Source organism: Engystomops pustulosus, chromosome 9 (genome assembly GCF_040894005.1).
Source record: "Engystomops pustulosus chromosome 9, aEngPut4.maternal, whole genome shotgun sequence".
NCBI lineage: Eukaryota > Metazoa > Chordata > Amphibia > Anura > Leptodactylidae > Engystomops > Engystomops pustulosus.
The window spans coordinates 46,581,335-46,600,168 of NC_092419.1; the positions used below are offsets into that span (position 1 = coordinate 46,581,335).

The following is an 18,834-nucleotide window of genomic DNA, read 5'->3' on the forward strand; positions in this document are numbered from 1 at the left end:
TTCACACCTCACAGTTTTCCCTTTGCTGTAAAAATATGTCAGGAGGATTCTCAACCCAGAGGGCAGAAGCATACCGCACTGTATGTTTATACAGTGGAATATGTCCTGTTTAAGCTCCTATTCATGATAGTAAAAGGAGGAGTGAACATTGATTGATAGTAAAAGGAGGAGAAGACATTGATTTGCTGCTGATGCTCTGGGTGGTTCCATGTATTCACAGTTACATAACTAAGGGAATACCCATAACAGAGGCCGGAGATCGAGGCTTGTCAGTGGCATCTGTTCCCAATAGTCTCTGATGGCCTGCATGTGTCCTGCATGTGTTGCTTTCCCGCTGAGGTCCGCCGGAGTTCAACTTCTTCTTCCCGGTGTATGTGAGTGCATGTCTTGCAACACAATTTTACATGTTAAATCCAGCACGTTGTCCGAATCTGTTGGTTTGGCTGACGTCCCGCCCCTGATTTGCTAATGCGCCAAAATCCGATTGTGTGCGACAAAAAGCCCTTCTAAATGCATCAAATATCGGAAATTGACGGATATTCCGACGATAGTGCCGTCCCCGGACCCTTAGTAAATGAGCCCCAATATATACTGAAGAGAGGGAGGCCAAAAGAAGGCTTCCACCTGGCAGTATATGTTCAGTGTTCATACCGGAAGCTTTCCTGGCATACATGCTTAACGTGTGTGAAAAAGAATATGTGAACGTAGCCTAAGACTGTCAACAAAATATGTTCATTCAGTAAGATGCCAATGTATAGGGGAGAGGAGGGATGTGTCTTAGTCCAAGAACTATTTAGTGCTTCAGACCCTTATTGGGCCAAATCTGCCGATTTCCCTTAAATTTTCAGTTTAAGGTCTGCCTGTCTGTTATGACTAGACCACAGTGCTGTAACATTGGCGCCATCCAAAGGTTATTATCAATATATCACTTTGGATGAATCTTAGTCATAACATTGTATGAAGAGATCCTGGCAGCAGGGACAAAGCAAGAAATCAAGCGTTTTTGTGTGTTTTTATTCCTTTTTTATGTATTCCTGAAATTATACATTTTTTAAAATGAAAGTGCCCCAGTGATCAGTTGGGCATTATCAGCTACCCCCCCCCCCCTCCCCCAGCAGTTGACCATGCCATACAATAAGCTAGGTCAGGTAGAGAAAGTGAGAAAATATGTGTTAGGTGTTCTATATATATATATATATATATATATATATATATATATATATATATATATATACAGAGAATGTACACAATAAATATTAAGGTGTTCCCTTAGTGCATAGTGGTATTCCTGACCAACATAATCACCTCATCATAGATGCGAGACTTGTATAATAAAACAAAGTGTGCAGAGCATGTTATAACTGAGCACATGCTGGCTCCTGTCTGTGGATGACTTGATCCTTAGCATGGTATTTGTGCTCAGGCAGCAGAACAGCGGCAACACCCAGTACCTGGCATCAACAAGCCTGGGTAATAGCCCATGACTCCTGTTTTATTATAGTTCAACAAATGTTATCTGTATGAGAAAAATAAGGTCCTTCTTTGAGTTTACGTATGTGACCATAATAAAAAAATCTTGTCCAAAGAAAGTCTTTAGACAAGATAAATACATCACACAGCAGATTCCACTAGATCAATGTTATTTAACACAATCATTGGGGGAGATTTGTTCTATTTGCCCATGGAAACCAATCAGAGCTGAGCTTGAATTTTATAAACAGCTGTTGGGAAGTCAAAGCATAGCTGATTTATGATAAATCTCCTCACATTGGGGCAGATTTACTTACCCAGTCCCTTCGGGATCCAGCGGCTTGTTCTCTGCGGTGGATTCGGGTCTGGCCAGGATTCACTAAGGCAGTTCCTCCGAAGTCCATCAGGTGTCGCTGCTGCGCTGAAGTCCGCCGAGGTCTGCCGGAATGCACTGGAGTTCACCGGCCTATTCCTGGTGAAGGTCCAGCAACACTTTTTTTTTTTTTAAATGCAGCGGTTTTTCCGAATCCGTCAGGTTTTCGTTCGGCCATGCCCCCGATTTCCGTTGCATGCACGCCGGCGCCGATGCGACACAATTTGATCGAGTGCGCCAAAATCCTGGGGCAATTCAGGGAAAATCGCCGCAAAACGGAATATTCGGGCAACACGTTGGGAAAACGCAAATCGGGCCCTTAGTAAATGACCCCCATTGTGTTAAAAACTCACATCCCATAAATCTACAATGTCTTGTAAAACCACCTTTACAGCGTCCTAAACCACTCCCAACAAGATCACATTAAAATGTAAAATAAAATAAAAATGTGTATATTTTTACTTCAACATGGTCCATAGCTTCCGGCACCAGCGCTTTGCAGCTAGTGAAGCCGGCGTAATGCATGCTGGGTTCACTGCACAAGTGCTGTAGGTCTCATGCACAATGAATCTGGGATATTATCCCTGCGTCCCTTGCCGCAACAAGAGAAGGGGCCGGCGCAGTATCTGAAGATGTGAGTCTGATGTGCCTCATCAAACTTACATCTAGGGGAGTATAAATGTTTTTTGTTTTCATTCAAGCCACCCAAAACCAATATTCAGGTCAATTTGGGACCCTAAACAACATGTCCATAGAGATCAGTAGTTGGTTTAAGGTCCCAAAAAGGCCCTTTACAAGTAATTACTTTCAGTTCATTAAGGATTGTGGCCACACTTTTATGGCTTTCCTAAAATCAATTGGGTTGAGGTCTTGGTTGGTGTTGGCCATAGTACCTTGATTATGTAAGTGTTTTACACTTGATGTTAAAGTTTTAGCTGTTTAGGGTAGGTACGGGAAAACAAGCATATACCATTGCCCTCCACCACTGTGCTAGACAGCTGATTTTGTCTATCCAAATAATGGGGAGGGGATATATCACTTTTCTGTCTGGTTTGCCGGCTATTTAAATTTTTTAGGTACAATATGCACCTTTTTGGAAGCACTTCACCAAGCTGTGACTTTTCAGTCACAAGCCTCTGCCCTGCAACTTTTTAGAGCAACATGTTAGAGAGAAAAACGGAATGGGAGTACAGTGTGCCGAAAAAGTCAAACGGCAGTGCTTGTGCCTAAAAAATAGCACAGCAGTGGATTGTGTCTGAAAAGGTGCATGTTTCTGTCTTGCATTTAGAACGTCACAAAAAGAAATGAAGCTGGGATATTATCCCTGCTTCCTTTGACGCAACACAAGAGAAGGGGCCGGCACAGGATCTGAAGATAGACAAAAAAAGACAGAAAATGTTCAGACGTTCCCATTAATTCAGCGAGCCATGTGCTTTTAGAAAAAAAGAGGCTTTTTTCCTGGCAATTCTTCCAAGCAGGCAAAATTTGTTCAATCTTCTCCTAACTGTACTGTCATGAACTTGAGCATTTAACATGCTAACTGAGGCCTAAAGATGAAGATCTTGGTTCTTTTAAAAAATCTCTTGAGTGTTGCAAAGCCTCAGGATGAATTTGCACATCCATCCCCTGGAAAGACTGTTTTGGTGTTTTCCAGTTATAAATATTATTTTTCACTGAAAAATTAATTGTTGAAAATTGCCTTCTAACCTTTCCTAGACTGATGGACAGCAATAATTGCTTCTTTATGATCAATGCTAAAGAATTTTCTTTAAAAATCAAAGGTATTTCATTACAGCTAACACGTTGTTGTTGTTGTCCTTAATTCTAATGGAATGGGGTATACCTACCTTTTTACACATTGCTTGCCCAGGGTGAAATCTGTTGTGTGTAGTACAAACCTATGCTTGAGATTAGCAAAAAGTCGCTGCAAAATTTTGCAGTCAAGAGTGTCGGAAAACACCAATATTATAGTGTCGACAGTTCATGAATTCAGGTGCATGAGGCACAGAAAAGAAAAAAATAAACACCGCCAGTTCTCCTTTTTTCTTTTTTCATGACTGCTTATGTACAGAAGGTATTGAACATGTCACCAATTTTATTAGTAAATATATTTCTAAAGGTGCTATTCAAATGAAATTTGTTGGTTACACACATCCAATCCACACTGCCAAAGAAATAAAGTTTGAGATGTTTATAAATCAAGTTATGTGTAATAATGAGAACTAGCACAGATAAAAGTGTTGAACACACCTACAGAATTTTATCTACCCCCGTATATACTCGAGTATAAGCCGACCCGAGTATAAGCCGAGGTACCTAATTTTACCACCAAAAACTTGGAAAACCTATTGACTCAAGTATAAGCCGAGGGTGGGAAATGCATTGGTCACAGCATCCCCAGTATATAGCTCGCCAGCCCTCTGTAGTGTATAGTCTGCCAGCCCCCTGTAGTATATAGCCTGCCTGCCCTGTGTAGTTTATATAGCCTGCCAGCCCCCCTAGTATATAGCCTGCAAGCCCCCTGTAATAAATAGCCTGCCAGCCCCTATAGTATATAGCCAGCCTGCCCCCCTGTAGTATATAGTCTGCCAGCCCCCTCTATTATTTAGCCTGACAGCCCCCTGCAATATATAGTCTGCCAGCCCCCTGCAATATATAGTCTGCCAGCCCCCTGTAGTATATAGCCTGCCAGTCCCCTGTAGTATATAGCCAGCCTGCCCCCCTGTAGTATATAACCTGCCAGCCCCCTGTAGTACATAACCTGCTAGCCGCTCTAGTATATAGCCTGCCAGCCCCCTGTAGTATATAGCCTGCCAGCCCCCTGTAGTACATAACCTGCCAGCTGCTCTAGTATATAGCAAGCCTCCCCCCAGGCAGCTCCTCTTCTATCTTCTATCATGTCGCTGCTTACATCACAGAGTGCACTGGCCGAGGCGCTGCTCATGGAGCTGTCACGAACCTGGCGCCGGCATAAAGAAAGAAGGGCGCTGCCCGGGCCATAGGAATGGAGAGTACTCAGTTTGTTTGTTTATATACCCGAGTATAAACCGAGTGGGGAATTTTCAGCACAAAAATTGTGCTGAAAAACTCGGCTTAGCCTCGAGTACATACGGTAATACTTTGTACAAAAGCCTTTGTTGGGGATGACAGCTTCAAGAGGCCTCCTGTATGGAGAAATTACTTAGTATCATTAATTGCTCAGGTGTCATCTTGATCACAAACACTATTCAAATCTTGAGGGTTCGGTGGGTCCCATCTATGAACTCTGAGATTTAGTTCTTACCATATATTTACTATTGAATTCATGTCTGGTGACTGGTGGAGACATTCTAGCAGCTTTCACTGAAGCATCTTGAAGTTGTCAAGACTAAGAAACACTTCTGTACAAAGTATTTAACACTTTTCAGTGAGTGTGTTACATATTTTCCCCTCTCACTATCCTATGACTTCATTTAATGAGATCTATGGGTTGATTTCTTTGCCAGTGTGGATTTTATGGGTTGTTGCCTACATCACAAATATTTATGTCACTCAGTGTCACCCACTGTGTGCAGACACAAGCACACACACATATATAAATCTCTCTAATCTCACTGTGTATATATATAATATATATTGAACATCAGTATGTTATTAAAATATTTATTTGTGTAATATAGAACTTTCGGTACAGATCTATGGAAATCTAAATACAAGAAACTTTTTTTAAAACAAGATCGGCATCTTAGATATTCAACAGTGAATATTTTTTGGTCTAGAGGTGCTATTTTGCTAAAGGAAATCTACCATTATGATTAAAGGGGTTTTCTCATTTCAGCAAATTAATGTTATTGATTGTATTATAAAAATAATACCATTTTCCAATATACTTTCTGTATCAATTCCTCATGGTTTTCTAGATCTCTGCTTGCTGTTATTTTATAGAAAGCTTCTATGTTTACTTCCAGTGGATAGAAATCTGACCATGGTCACACAGGTGCACGGCTCGTTAGTGTCATAGACAGTAATCATAAGTGTGTGTTATAACGAGTCGTGCAACTGTGTTACATCACATCACCATAGTCAGATTTATGTCCACTGGAAATAAACAATCAAGCTTCCTATAGAATGACAACAAGCAGAGGTCCGGAAAACAGTGAGGAATTGATACAGAAAGTATATAGGAAAATTGTCTAACTTTTCATAATTCTAACAATAACATTTATTTGCTGAAATTGTACTACCTTTTAAGGGTAAACCAAGCGCACTTACATGCTGGTTTGTGCTCCCTCTGACCTTCTTTTAGCTTCTTATGCCCTTGTTTTAACAAAAAAAAGATTTTAAATTATGCTAATGAGCGTGAGGAGCTTGGAGTCCCTCGGGCTCATTTGCATCATTTTTAAAGCTTTTTTTTGTAAAACAAGGAAATAAGAAGCTAAAAGAATAGTGGTTCCTGACACACCATCATGTCAGTGTGCTTGGTTTACAATCCTTCATCCTGGTGGTAGATTTCCTTTATCTTATATAATATACACTTATGCTCAAAAGTTTACGTACAGAAGCAGAATTTTGACTTTCAAGGCTTTTTTTTCAAGGTGATTTGGGTGGTTTTGATAGTTATTATGACTTAAAAAGCAAAAACACAGTAGTTTGACACTAAATGACTTCACCCAACCACTAAGCATGAATGGAAAAAAGTTCATATTCTTTGAGAAAATCCCAAGAAAGCCAAAACTCTGCAGGGGTATGTAAACTCCTGAGCACAATGGTATATTATATATATATATGTGTATATATTTTTATCCATGATTGATATTTGAGATTTATAAATTCTAATAGGTTGGAGGCATAAAATATGACAAGTTTAAACGAAACAGCTGTGCCCCCACGCTCCAGCTGGCAGATGAGATTTTCATTCAGAGTAATTGGCCATAGTTTGAGTCTCTACTCCTCAGCACCTTTGAAGTCTCCTAACAATTCCATGGCTTTGTTTGGCTCCTCAGAAGCATTTTTTTATTAAGGTAACACTGACATGAGTAAGTGTCTTTTGATTGTACATGTGTTGTCTTTTTTATCCTTCTGAATTGTTACTAGCCTGAGGGGGAGCTATGATTAAACATTCATAAAGCAGATTTGATCATTACTGGCAAAGTCATATGCATGTGCCACTAACCTCAATTGCATGCAGTGTGCCAAAGGTATAATGGCAAAATCTCAATGTGTGTTTATGCAATTTTTTAACAGGTTATCTTCACCCTCTTTCATGCTGTCATATATAATGCCTTTTAAGTAGTGAACTTCAGTAATGCCTTCAGTTCTCCATGGAAGGTGATTACTGAAAATACTACCAGAAGTGAATCCCATGTAACATTAAACTGCCCCCCCCCCCCCCCCCCACAGGTGTTATAATACTATATAAAGTGTATGTGCATAAAAATGGCTGGATAATATTTACCTTGTCCCCCTTCACACCACTGCAGTCACATTTTGATGAACAACCCTGGCAAGCCTATAAAAAAATAAACAATTTAGATTAGATTTTTTGCATTGTCTTTATACTAAATCTTCTTTATATTAATAAATGAATATTAATAAAGATAACAAAAACAACAATATAGTAACATTGAATTGTCTTGTAAGTAACAGAACAATGTGCTCAGGATGACTACAGGGCTATATCATTACAATATATTATTCATACATAGGGGGAGGCAACGATTACACTAGAACTTGTACTTTGCTTTGTAACTTTGCACCTGTATTAGGTGGCCTCATGCAGCAAGGAAACTCATACAGTTAGTAAATTATGTTGGTGGCATGTTTAGAGCTGTATCCAACTACATGGGAGAATTGATCAGTACTATAATCTTCAAAGCCGGCAGAAATGCTTGCTCAGCAGCCGTGCTAATCTGTGAACAAGACGTTACAATGGAGCCAAGGGAAGAGGCTTGTCAGCAGATCCTGGCGACCCACTGGTGAACAAGCACGAATGAAATTTCACATCGGTTCTAGGCCAGGAGGCTATCGGTCTATAGATTAGACTACATGCAGAAGTAATATATGATTACAATAAGAAATATAATCAGTTAGTAATTTATTATTGCAATAAGAAATAGTATCAGAGAGACACGGCCCATATGTCGGCCCCATGGACTGCAAACCTTGCAGTGGACGGAAGTCATTGCATTACATTGAAATTTTATGCAAGGGCTTCTAATCTGCCGATCGGAGCGGGGATTGAACTTTGTGCATTATATTGATACATGATGCACATGAGGACAAGTTGGGAATGACTAGGGGAGTTACTCAATTCCTCATTTGAAAAGCTAAAACTCTATAGTGTATGGCGGAGTACACATAAGGCGTTTGAATTGTGTTTTTAAATGCTTTGCACAGCCTCCAAGGGCCGTTACATGTTGACGTCCACATTGCATTTCCATTGTGTTTAGTAAAAGGCAACTCAAATGCCACATGTGAATGTGGGCCATGGGTACAGTGTAGATGGCCTTGTACACTGGTAAGTTTGCAGATTGCTACAATTTCTGGGTGTTGACCCTTCTCTAATCTGATTTTTATCATCTATTCAAACAACACAGATTAATTGCCAATTTTTCTGTATGTGACATCAGTTCCATCAATTTCATGTGGGTTGTTTCAGCGCTACAATATGTGCATGCAAAAAAAAAAAAAAGAACCCAGAGTGGAAACAGATTTTTATTGTAGGTTTAGAGTCTTCAAAATGTCAATTATTGCTGTGGATTTAGGGTATGAAATTGAAGCAGTAAGAATCGCAGGTCAAATTCAAGGCAGAAACCTGCTGAATATGTCCACTGCACAAAGCACTGATATGCTGAAGAGTTCCTGCAGATATTTGTATTTGCAGTACAAAAATATGAGAAATGTAATGGAAATCTGCAGCATAAAAATGATATTTGCAGATTTAAATCAGTACAACAGGCCAAATTTTCCTTTTCGTTTTTCAGAAATCTGTGGATGAAATGTAGTAAAATCCCATCCAGTTTGCATGGACTGTGTACCCCTAGCCATAGATAGATGGCTGCATAGTTGGGGGCTCCTCCAGAGTTTACATTGGGACCCAATTCAGCAAATACTGTGTACTCATTAACGGGGGCTATGTCTCCCATCACACCATTGTATGGTACAAAAGGTTTCATGTGGGAATCATTGACTGACAATGACACTGACTCTGAACCCGAAAGTTCAAGTTGCTGCTTTTGTTACCGGTGACACTGGAATTACTTAGAGTAAGTTCATGATCTCTGGAATGTCATTAATGTAAAAGGTTTTTTTTCTTACTTCACTTTTTACAAGTAAATGTGTTCCCACTAGTCCTTGTGACTTTGTGGGAAAAAGAAAATTACTAACCAAGAAAATGTGATGCGCATCAACGCCTGTCATAGCCATGGGTGAACACCAGAGGGCTCCCTTACCTCCATTTACATGTATCAGAATCCACAACATTTCCCTTTTCTGTTCCTAACTAAACCTTCATTACTACAGCCCATTAAAAATGCAACAACTTTGTGTTGCAGGATTGATTTTTACAGATGAAACATGCATCTTCTTACAATGGAGTTTTGATGCTATTTTAAAGTAAACAACTTATTGTTCAAAATTCAGGACATGTCTAAGTATTGCATCTTAAATGCTCATGTCACACTAAAAAGGATGAAGATTCTTAATTCAGTTCTAAACTCCACAACCAGATTTTGCAATGCCAAAATAACAGGCAAAGAACAAATGCTTGATTGGGCAGCACGGTGGCTGAGTGAATAGCACTACAGCCCTGTAGAGCTGGGTTCAAGCCCCACCCATGTCAACATCTGCAAAGAGTTTGTATGTTCTCTTTGTGTTTGAGTGAGATTACTCTGGATCCTCTGGTTCCAAAAACATACAGGTAGGTTGATTAGATTGTGAGCCCCATGGGGATAGGGATGGATCCATGCAGCGCCGCAGAATCTGTGTGCACTATACAAATTATTATGTCCCACTGTATTTAGAACTAATCCAACCCATATAGTCCCATGCAGTGGAAAAACACCCTAAGTCACTTCCTTCTACTTTTTAAGGTCATTTTTAAGTCATTATGTTGCAGGGTATGTAGTTTGTACACATACTTAAATATTAATATTACAATCCTTCTTAATTATCAGTTCATTGCAAACACCCAGCTTTTCACAGAACCAGCCCAAGAAGCTGACGTGATCCCCGCAAAGCCATTTGTCAGTGACACAGATGGCGTGGACACTTATAGAATGCAGTATCATGTCTGGGGCCAGCCCTGTGTAATGTAATGACAAGTCGTATGAGCACAGGAGAAGGATGAGCGCTGTGAGAGGTGTCCTCAGGGCATGAATGCTTCTCATACTAGTCAATCACAAGCCTCACAGGAATGTGTCTCTCCCAAGAACATTTTTAACATTTTGCTAGTTTTCATTTGAAGAATCGGAGAAAGTTTTCCAAGAGTTAGCCCGAGGATCTCTCCAGCTCTACCTGACACGTAGTGCAGCTGACTGCAGTGTATGAAAAGCTGAAGTGCATGCTGGTTGTTTTATTAGTTATCCAAACCTCTTTTATTTCCCATTATCTGCGTAGAACTTTGTATTACCTCCAGGCTAGAAAGTTAAAAAAAAAAGAGGATGACATGTACAAAAATAACTGCACCTTTTATATCTAGGGAGTGGAATTGTTTAAATAGTGGATTTTAGGTAAAATAACTAAACCGACATTTACGTAAGAGACAGGAATTCATGTTTTTCCTTATGTGCAAGATAAGCCGGGAAAATGCTTCCTTCTTAACCTTAGGGCAAATACAGGACTTATAAAGGCAGCGTTCACACTCAGTGTTTGTGTTGCGTTTTGAAACACAACTCAAGTGCTGCGAGGGAGGAGCTAGATGGATCACAGATGCATTTCTATGGAAGCTCTTGCGATCGGTGAAAAATGCCAGGGACATTTTTCATCAATCCAAGCACCATGACTGGGAATATTCTTATATTTGCTATCCATGCCCTCCCTCCTAAAAATAAGATTTAACACTTATGCTAATAAGACAGATGGACTCTGGGGGCCATTACAAGAAACCCTCAATTCTTTAGCTTCACATGCTGTTACACTGTCTTCCCTCCCCCTGCTCCCTCTGCACTTCTCCATCCTACACATACAGTGGGAGGGAGACGGGGAAGTGCTACTGCACAGTGAAACAACCTGTGACTCGACAGCATGGAGGGGCTCTGGTAATGCCAGAGCATAATTTAATTTGCACAATTTTAACAGTAGGAAGGAGGCAATGGATAACAAATATAAGAAGATTTTAATAGTCACTGTACCTGGATCTATGAGCAAGTGTCTCTGGTTTCATGCTTGATTTTGATGGTAGATTTACTTTGAAGATTGGCAGTACACATGTGAGTACATCACCCTTTCATAAAGCTATGTCATTACCACCATTTTTTTACGGTGTATTGTAAAATAAAGCAAAACATTTTTAATAAATTCCTCCATGTCTCTTTGTATTCCAATGCCATTTTTTTCTTGCATTTTTGTTTACTTTTTGCAACTTTTTAGAACTCCCTAAAGTTTGGTTTAAAATTACAAAAAAGAAAATCACAAAAACAATAACAAATGTAGGTCAATGTCTCCTTCACAGGATTCAAGAGAAGTCTTTTACAGTTGTAATGTGCCTAGTTCTGATCTGACATATACCACACATACACACTAAAGCTTATTACCATTTCATCTATAAAAACTAAGTACGCAAATTCATTGTGCTAACAGTCCGCAGAGACACAATGTTGTTGTATAGCCATATTGTTAATCTCCAGACGTCTATTTCTACATATAACAATGGGTTTAAGAAATCAACATTGCAAGGAACTAAGAAAAAGAATGGTATAAGCATATACTGTTTCCTGAGAGAAACTAATAGTTGGTGACTAGTGACCCACGGAGGTCAGAGGTCATCTCACACAGAATGGACTGCAAAGTCCCTTGTGTATGATCTCGTAATTTAGTGAAATTAGGACCTTTGCTGCTCACAAAACAGGGTTATGGGAATAACAGAAAGTATCCAGCAGCAGGTCCAGAGTGCTGTATATAATATATATCGTATTTATATATTGATATGTCACGTTCTATTTCACAAAATCTCCCATTATAAATAAATGAAGTCAAATCTTTAGGTAGGATACGGGACACAAGTTAGAGAATAAATAAATTAAATGATCCCTCTGGTACTTGTCTACTTGCTTCACCTGTGGGCACCTGTATCTAATACTGCCTAGTAGGGAACTAAGCTGTAACCTCTACAGCCACTCTTAAAGGTGCACAAGTGCCCGACATTGACTACACTGCTCAAGTACCTATGGCCATTTAAGTCAGTTCTGGAGAAATTTTTTATCGTACAAATTTGCAGACATTGTAAGGGATTTGCACTTTACAATCATACTTTTGTGTGACTGTTACAAATTGCATTTCTAATCCAGGATTGTAGCTTGATTCAGAGCACTGGTGTGTGAGATCTTGTCATTGAAGACAGCACTGCACTCCCCCTCTGAATACATGCTGGAGTATTTAAACAAAATCCTTCTATAGCAGTGACTCAGAGCATCAGTACACTAAAGAGATCTCACGCATCAGTGAACCACAGTCCTCCACGTCCAGCTACAATCCTTGTAAATAAATTCATTTTTCACAGTCCTGCTGATACTAATAACACACACAAAAATATGGTTACACAGAACCCCAGGGATGTTACCTAATACTGTCTGCAGCTTTCTATGGTCTTTGTCCTTTTATCTGTCATTTTACTTTAATGAGTACTATATCATCATTACTATTATTATTATTGGTCTCAGCTGCTCAATTTTTCTGCAAGGTACATTCCAACCAATTACATATAATTGACATCTCTTTTAGATACTACAGTGACATCTGCAGCATCCACAGCACACTGACATTACAATGTAGCACTGCAGGGAGCTTCTGAATGCAGGCTACTGCACTGCTGTCCACTGCATATGCACAGCAAATGCATATTATTCATTCTATTGAGAAAATATATTCGGCTAACTAGAAAACTAGAAAATAACTTTTGATTGATTTTATAATTTTGCAAAATGTTCTCGAACTGCATGAATTCAAAAATAATTTACACCTTTAGACCTACATCATCTTGTCATATCTATTCAAAACTTGGTGATACTTGCAGATATGTAACAAAATTTGATCCCATATAATATCTACAGATGGTATACATTTGGTCTTCTGCTTATTTGTAGTGTAGATTTCTTAGTCCGTTATATGACTGTAAAAACTAAGAAAGACAAGCCATAAAATCTTTCACAAGCGTAAAAATTTCCCCTAGGTGGCAGTAAGTTGTATTTTTATGGATTGTAAAACATCACAGCCACAGTTTACAAGACTCTGGAGAAACTTTATGAAAGTGCACCCATTAGTGTGTACAATTATTAAATAAAAAATATTTTCTAACCTAAAGTAATGTGGGCATGATATCAAATTGTTTAGTTCCATGCAATTTGGCCTATTAATACTGGATTTTACTGTACCTCATAAACAACTGTATGGCTCAGCTATTGTCACGTCTGGAATAACTACAGCTGAAGTCAATGGTAAATAGCGGAACTGTAGGTTTTGTATGTTTGGAGGATGTGTTTTGAGAAACAATCCATGTATGCATATCAAATGCTATATAGAAATACAGTTTCAATCTAGCTTTAGTAAGGCTGCATTCACAAGACCATTGGGGGACATAAAAACGGCTTCCATAAACTGGCAATGGACGCATGGTGCGATATGGTGCCGCATGTACCGCTCCATACACGTGCAAAAGATAGGATATGCCTTATCTTTCCCCATTTTACGGCGCCATGCACTGCTATGGAGAGGGGAGGGAGTTACCCCTCCTCCTCTCCAACACGGTGAACATATGCTCCCTGGTCATCCGTTCGTGTGAATGTAGACTAAAACTTTCTTTCTGCTGCCGGGTTCTTGCCAGGAACATGTGACAATTGATAACATTGAGACAAATTATAGTTAATACTTAACTAAGCCTTTTTAGCTATTTTTTTTTGTAATATTCTTCAGTTCCTAATTTTTTTTGGTCCTTTCTCCTGTAGCGAGCAGTGTATCTGAAAGACTTCTGAGGTCCAGCCGTCTTTCTTCATCATCTGTACTATTTGTTTACACAATTTTGTCAAAATTTTAACTATGCTTTAAAACAGTTGCATATTGAAAGTAGCACTTACCCTTTTTACAAAGGGAGATGTGCTACAAACAACGATTTTTCATGCCCTGCGAAAAAATGTAATCGATAAACACACATTGATCTTATAGCCTTTCATGTGGACCAATGAGTGTTTCTATGAACGGACGATTATCAGATTATATGTCCAGGCCATAGGAATTAATGTAGTCATTGGGACTTTTAATAAGACACACTACATAGCTGTGTAACAGGTAGACACATAGGGGGTAATTTATTATTTGTGACGCAAGCTTCTTTTATTTGATGCAAGAAGTGTGTGCTGTATTAGACTGAGTTTTTATTGTGTCTCACTGTGATTTGTGTACGGCCGAAAATGTCTGAAATGACAGGTCAAGGCTCGGGGTCAGTGAACCCCCTGGACCATCGCGGATAATGAAACAAGCCGACATCTGGGACCGGAATCTAAGTGGCACCCGGTCTTCACCATAGCCGGCCACAAAGCAGGTTGGTCTTGTTGGGGCGTGGTACCACCAGGACGTTCCACATGCGCGACTTGTCCGCGGTGGCAGCCAAGGTCAAGATACAAAGTCGGCAGGCAATCTCGTGGTCGGGGACAGGCAATAGGTCGATGTAGGCAGCAGAGGTTCAAGGTCAGAGACGAAGCAAGAAGTCAGGGCAGGCAGCGGAGGAGCGTAGTCAGGAATGGAACCGGGGTCACAACGGGAAGGGCACAAGGCACGAAGATCCGGTGGGGAATGCTGGCTTAAATCAGTTTCTTGGAAATTAGTGGTGCGCTGGCCCTTTAAATCCTCAAATGCGGGGACACACGCAGCCGACTGCTGGAGCAGGAACACAAACAGTTAATAAATGGAAGGGTGCCAGGGGCCACGGGGAGGCACAAGTGCGCCCACGAACCGGGATGTGGGTCGCGGGGGCACCCGCACACCGAAGAGTACGGGTGTGCCCGCCACCTGAAACGTGGATCGCGGGGGAACCCGTGACTGGTAGACTAACTTTTTGTGGTTCTAAGTGTGCAACACAAGTTGCGGCAAAAATTTTTGGGGAGAAACTAGAAGAGCAGGAAAAGTGTTGGGATACACAAGCCATACCGAAATTGAGTGACAAAAAAAAAACCCCAAAAAACTGGTATGAGTGTTGGAACACAAGCTAATTTGTGGCGCTAACAAATGATAAATAAAGGAGCATATGGTGCCTCAGCAAATTTAAAAAAGTGTCTGCCAAAAAACTGCCGGAAATCTTAAAATGTATGAGCCCCAAAGTAAGTAAGGGGAACAACAAACTGATAAATTATTTCCATAGAATCACTGTGATGTTTATCAATGCACGCAACTGTGTGGCAATGCACGGGTCACATACAGTACCTGCATAAATCAGATGTGCATGAGAAAGAAGACATGTAAAGTTTCCACACAGGTGAGCTACTTTTCATTGACAGGAAAATGCCAAAATGATATAAGAACCAAGGGGGAGAAAATCTATTGGCAGCGTACAGAGGAGAAAAATTTACTCTAGTTGACTTTGTTGGATGTGGTTGATCAAATGATGGGACAGCCTTGTCAGAAACATGGGAGAATTGTGAACATGTACGCACAAGTTTTTGTGGCGGTATTATATGTATCTGCTGGAGAACGTATAATCAAGACTTCATGTATACAATTCAGATAACATATGGAATTTTATTTAGAAATGAATTTAATTTCAGAAAATGAATGTTAATGTTTTAATGATAAAAAGTGAAACTATTTTTCCAAAATACTTTCTGCCTCACTTCCTCATGCTTTTCTAGATCTCTGCTTGCTGTCATCCTATAGGAAGCTTCTATGTCTACTTCCTGTGGACTGAAATCTGACCATGGTCACACAGTCGCACAAAGGTTAATCAGAGGTGTGTTTTATAACGAGCCGCGCACCTGTGTGACCATGGTCAGATTTTGTTCCACTAGAAGTAAACATAGAAGCTTTCTATAGAATTACAGCAAGCAGAGATCTAGAAAACCAGGAGGAATTGAGGCAGAAAGTATTTTTGAAAACTGTATAACTTGTTATAATACAAACAATAACAATAACTTACTGAAATGGGAAGGCCGCCTGTATAAGTAGCATAATACACACAGATTTTCAGTGTGGTAAAAGTGTTTTCCGCTTCAAATAAATTTGCTGCTGATCCATTGCAGAATTTGACTTTTGCAATGTATGCACATAGCCTAATATTAATACGATGTCTAGCAGATTCCCAAGAAATCCCCTAGAAACATGTTCTGCTCCTAGTGGTGCTTACTATCATAATGAGTAATACTGAACAAAACTACTTATCCATCTCCTTATTTTATCTCCATATAAAATGTTACAAATGAGAAAAAGGTCTCTCCTCACTCAATCGCATTCTCTACCATTCTGAATGTATATGCGCGCACATACTTTTCCCTCATGGTACGGTTGACTAGGGTTATGAGGACAGAATAAGTACATTATCCCTGACTCGTGTCTATGTAAACGTTTTCATTTAATATCCTTTACAAAACCGCTCATAGCTGTCAAGCTGCACTTCCCACTAAATCAGTAAGATCAATGAGGAGCATAGCTGCTGATGCCGTTCAAGTTTTCAGGATATCCGGATTTTGTTTAAATGTTACCCAGGCCTCCCGCCATGAACCTCGGGGGTTTTCTTCCAAAACCATTTCCAGATGTAATCAAACAGCATGTGGTATTTATTAACTGCACCGTCCACTTCACACTGGGCCCTTCCATACTATGAAAACACTGTGCTGGGAGTTTCTTCATTCATGTTTTCTATACTAATAAATGTGCTTTATAACTCCCAGATGCCTGAAAATGAAATAGCGCTTAACAGCTAAGAAATTCGCCTGTCATCACCTGCAGCTCGGCTCAAGACGCGCGTCTGAAGTGTGTGAGGGATTGCAGTTTAAAATGAACCTGACATCTACATTGTAAAAAGCCTCCTACCAGATACTAAGGGGTTTCATGCATAACTGCAGGGTTTTTCCTTTTAACAAAATTAAAGAGATTTACTGAATTTTACAATGTACAGATCAGTCACTGTGTATGAAAACTACAAGTAAATAGGGTCTTGCCAAATAAAAAAAATCCCCAAAATAGTAACACATACTTGAACATTTTAGATACAATGCTTAAAATAACTACTTAACAGACCTCGTCCATTAAGTTATTAACTGCAGTTCCTTTATTCTAGATGTTGTACCCCCCTCAATTAATCAAAAAATGGCATGTCTGAGCAAAACAGCAATACTTCTTTACAGGATTGAAGCTTAAAGGGGTTGGCCAATAACTTTACCATGGTAAGTACAAGGTCCTAATAGGGCCACCCATATAGTACTTATCCTGGTAAAGTTTGTATCACCAGACTCGGGACTTCACTTTCCTGCTACATGGTACTACATGGGTGGCCCTATTAGGGTCTTGTACTTACCCTGGTAAAGTTCAGTGATAATGGCTTACCCCTTTAACTCAATTTTAGCATATCTTGCAGGCTTTGGATGCCATGTTATGTTTTTTCCTCAATAAAATAGAATAGTAGATTATACTATCCCACCATCATCAAAAAAGAAAACCTTATAACAAGAAGCATTTTTTCTGGCATGTCCACTGATGAGTACATGTCGTATTAGAGCAACCATTCTGATAAATGGCTTTCTAGTGGTCTAATTCAAGGATGTCTCTAAGGATACCTAAAGTCTTTTCAAACGAGAACTACACTTCGAAAGTTGCCTTTTGTTTTTGCTTATAGTTGGTGGTTCCAAGTGGGCCCAAATCATGATGTCCATATTCCCTTCTAAGGTCTCATTCATAAGACTGTGGTCAGTCTGTGTTATCACAGACCATCCAGTGGCTTGTTTCATGGCCCGAGTACAGAGGTTAGGTCACTTCTTCACAGTGGAACCATGTAATGTAATCATAATTACATGTTATCATACTGCTGTTCAGTCCATGAAATCTGTTATCTGTTTAGCCCTAAAGCAAAGGGACTAGGGTTGTCTTTATAAGAAAACCCCATTAACTTGTCTTAAGTTTATAAAACAGATTATAAACTATAGTAAAATAACATTTCTAAAATAACATACAGTATTCTAAATTGGAAGTCAACCAAACCTTATGCAAGACCATAGTCGATATTTACAGTAAGCTTATGGCAATTAATGGCATTTTACAGTTTGCAAAAAGAGTACAAAAAGAAAATAACTAAGATTTAAGGAACTTAGAAAGACTTTCAAATTGTACATTACATCCATGGCTAAAGCTTTGTGATTTTCTGAAAGTCCTGAGTGACTACTCCAAAGCTTTTATCTGAGTACAACATAAATTTGCAAAATTAAAGTGTGTGGTAAGAAACTATACACTGTAAATTTCATAGTCCAACTTCAACTACCCCTAAATAACTTAGGAATTCCCTCAAATTCCTGTGAATCGATTGGATCACTTACTGCAAATATCCCTCCCATTTCTTGTAATGTTTCACCAGTCGTAGTTACTTATAATGTTACCAGTGAATAATGCACCGGCTCAGCCAGTTTCCGTAAACTACCTTAAAGCCATTATTTGTTAAACATTATACAACTGGTTAATGGGGAACAAAAACACTCTTTTGAAAATAGCCTTACATTAAGGTATGGGTAAGCTGACTGCTAGACCACTACTGATCTGAGATCCTTTGGGAGTGCTCTAAAGAACGGAATGTTGTCCCAATTTTCTATGTTGATATTTTTTTT

General features: G+C 39.5%; 2 protein-coding genes across 2 annotated transcripts in view; one reads left to right on the forward strand and one right to left on the reverse strand.

Moving 5' to 3' along the window:
- The window catches only part of COL4A5 (collagen type IV alpha 5 chain), a 108,554-nt gene that overhangs the window by 73,329 nt on the left and 16,391 nt on the right, over positions 1 to 18,834 (reverse strand). The window contains exon 2 of the mRNA XM_072123987.1: positions 7,278 to 7,331. Coding sequence (XP_071980088.1) covers positions 7,278 to 7,331 — 54 coding nt within the window. The remainder of the gene's footprint in view (positions 1 to 7,277; positions 7,332 to 18,834) is intronic.
- COL4A6 (collagen type IV alpha 6 chain) overlaps positions 1 to 18,834 on the forward strand; it is a 188,711-nt gene that overhangs the window by 19,215 nt on the left and 150,662 nt on the right. The window lies entirely within an intron of this gene.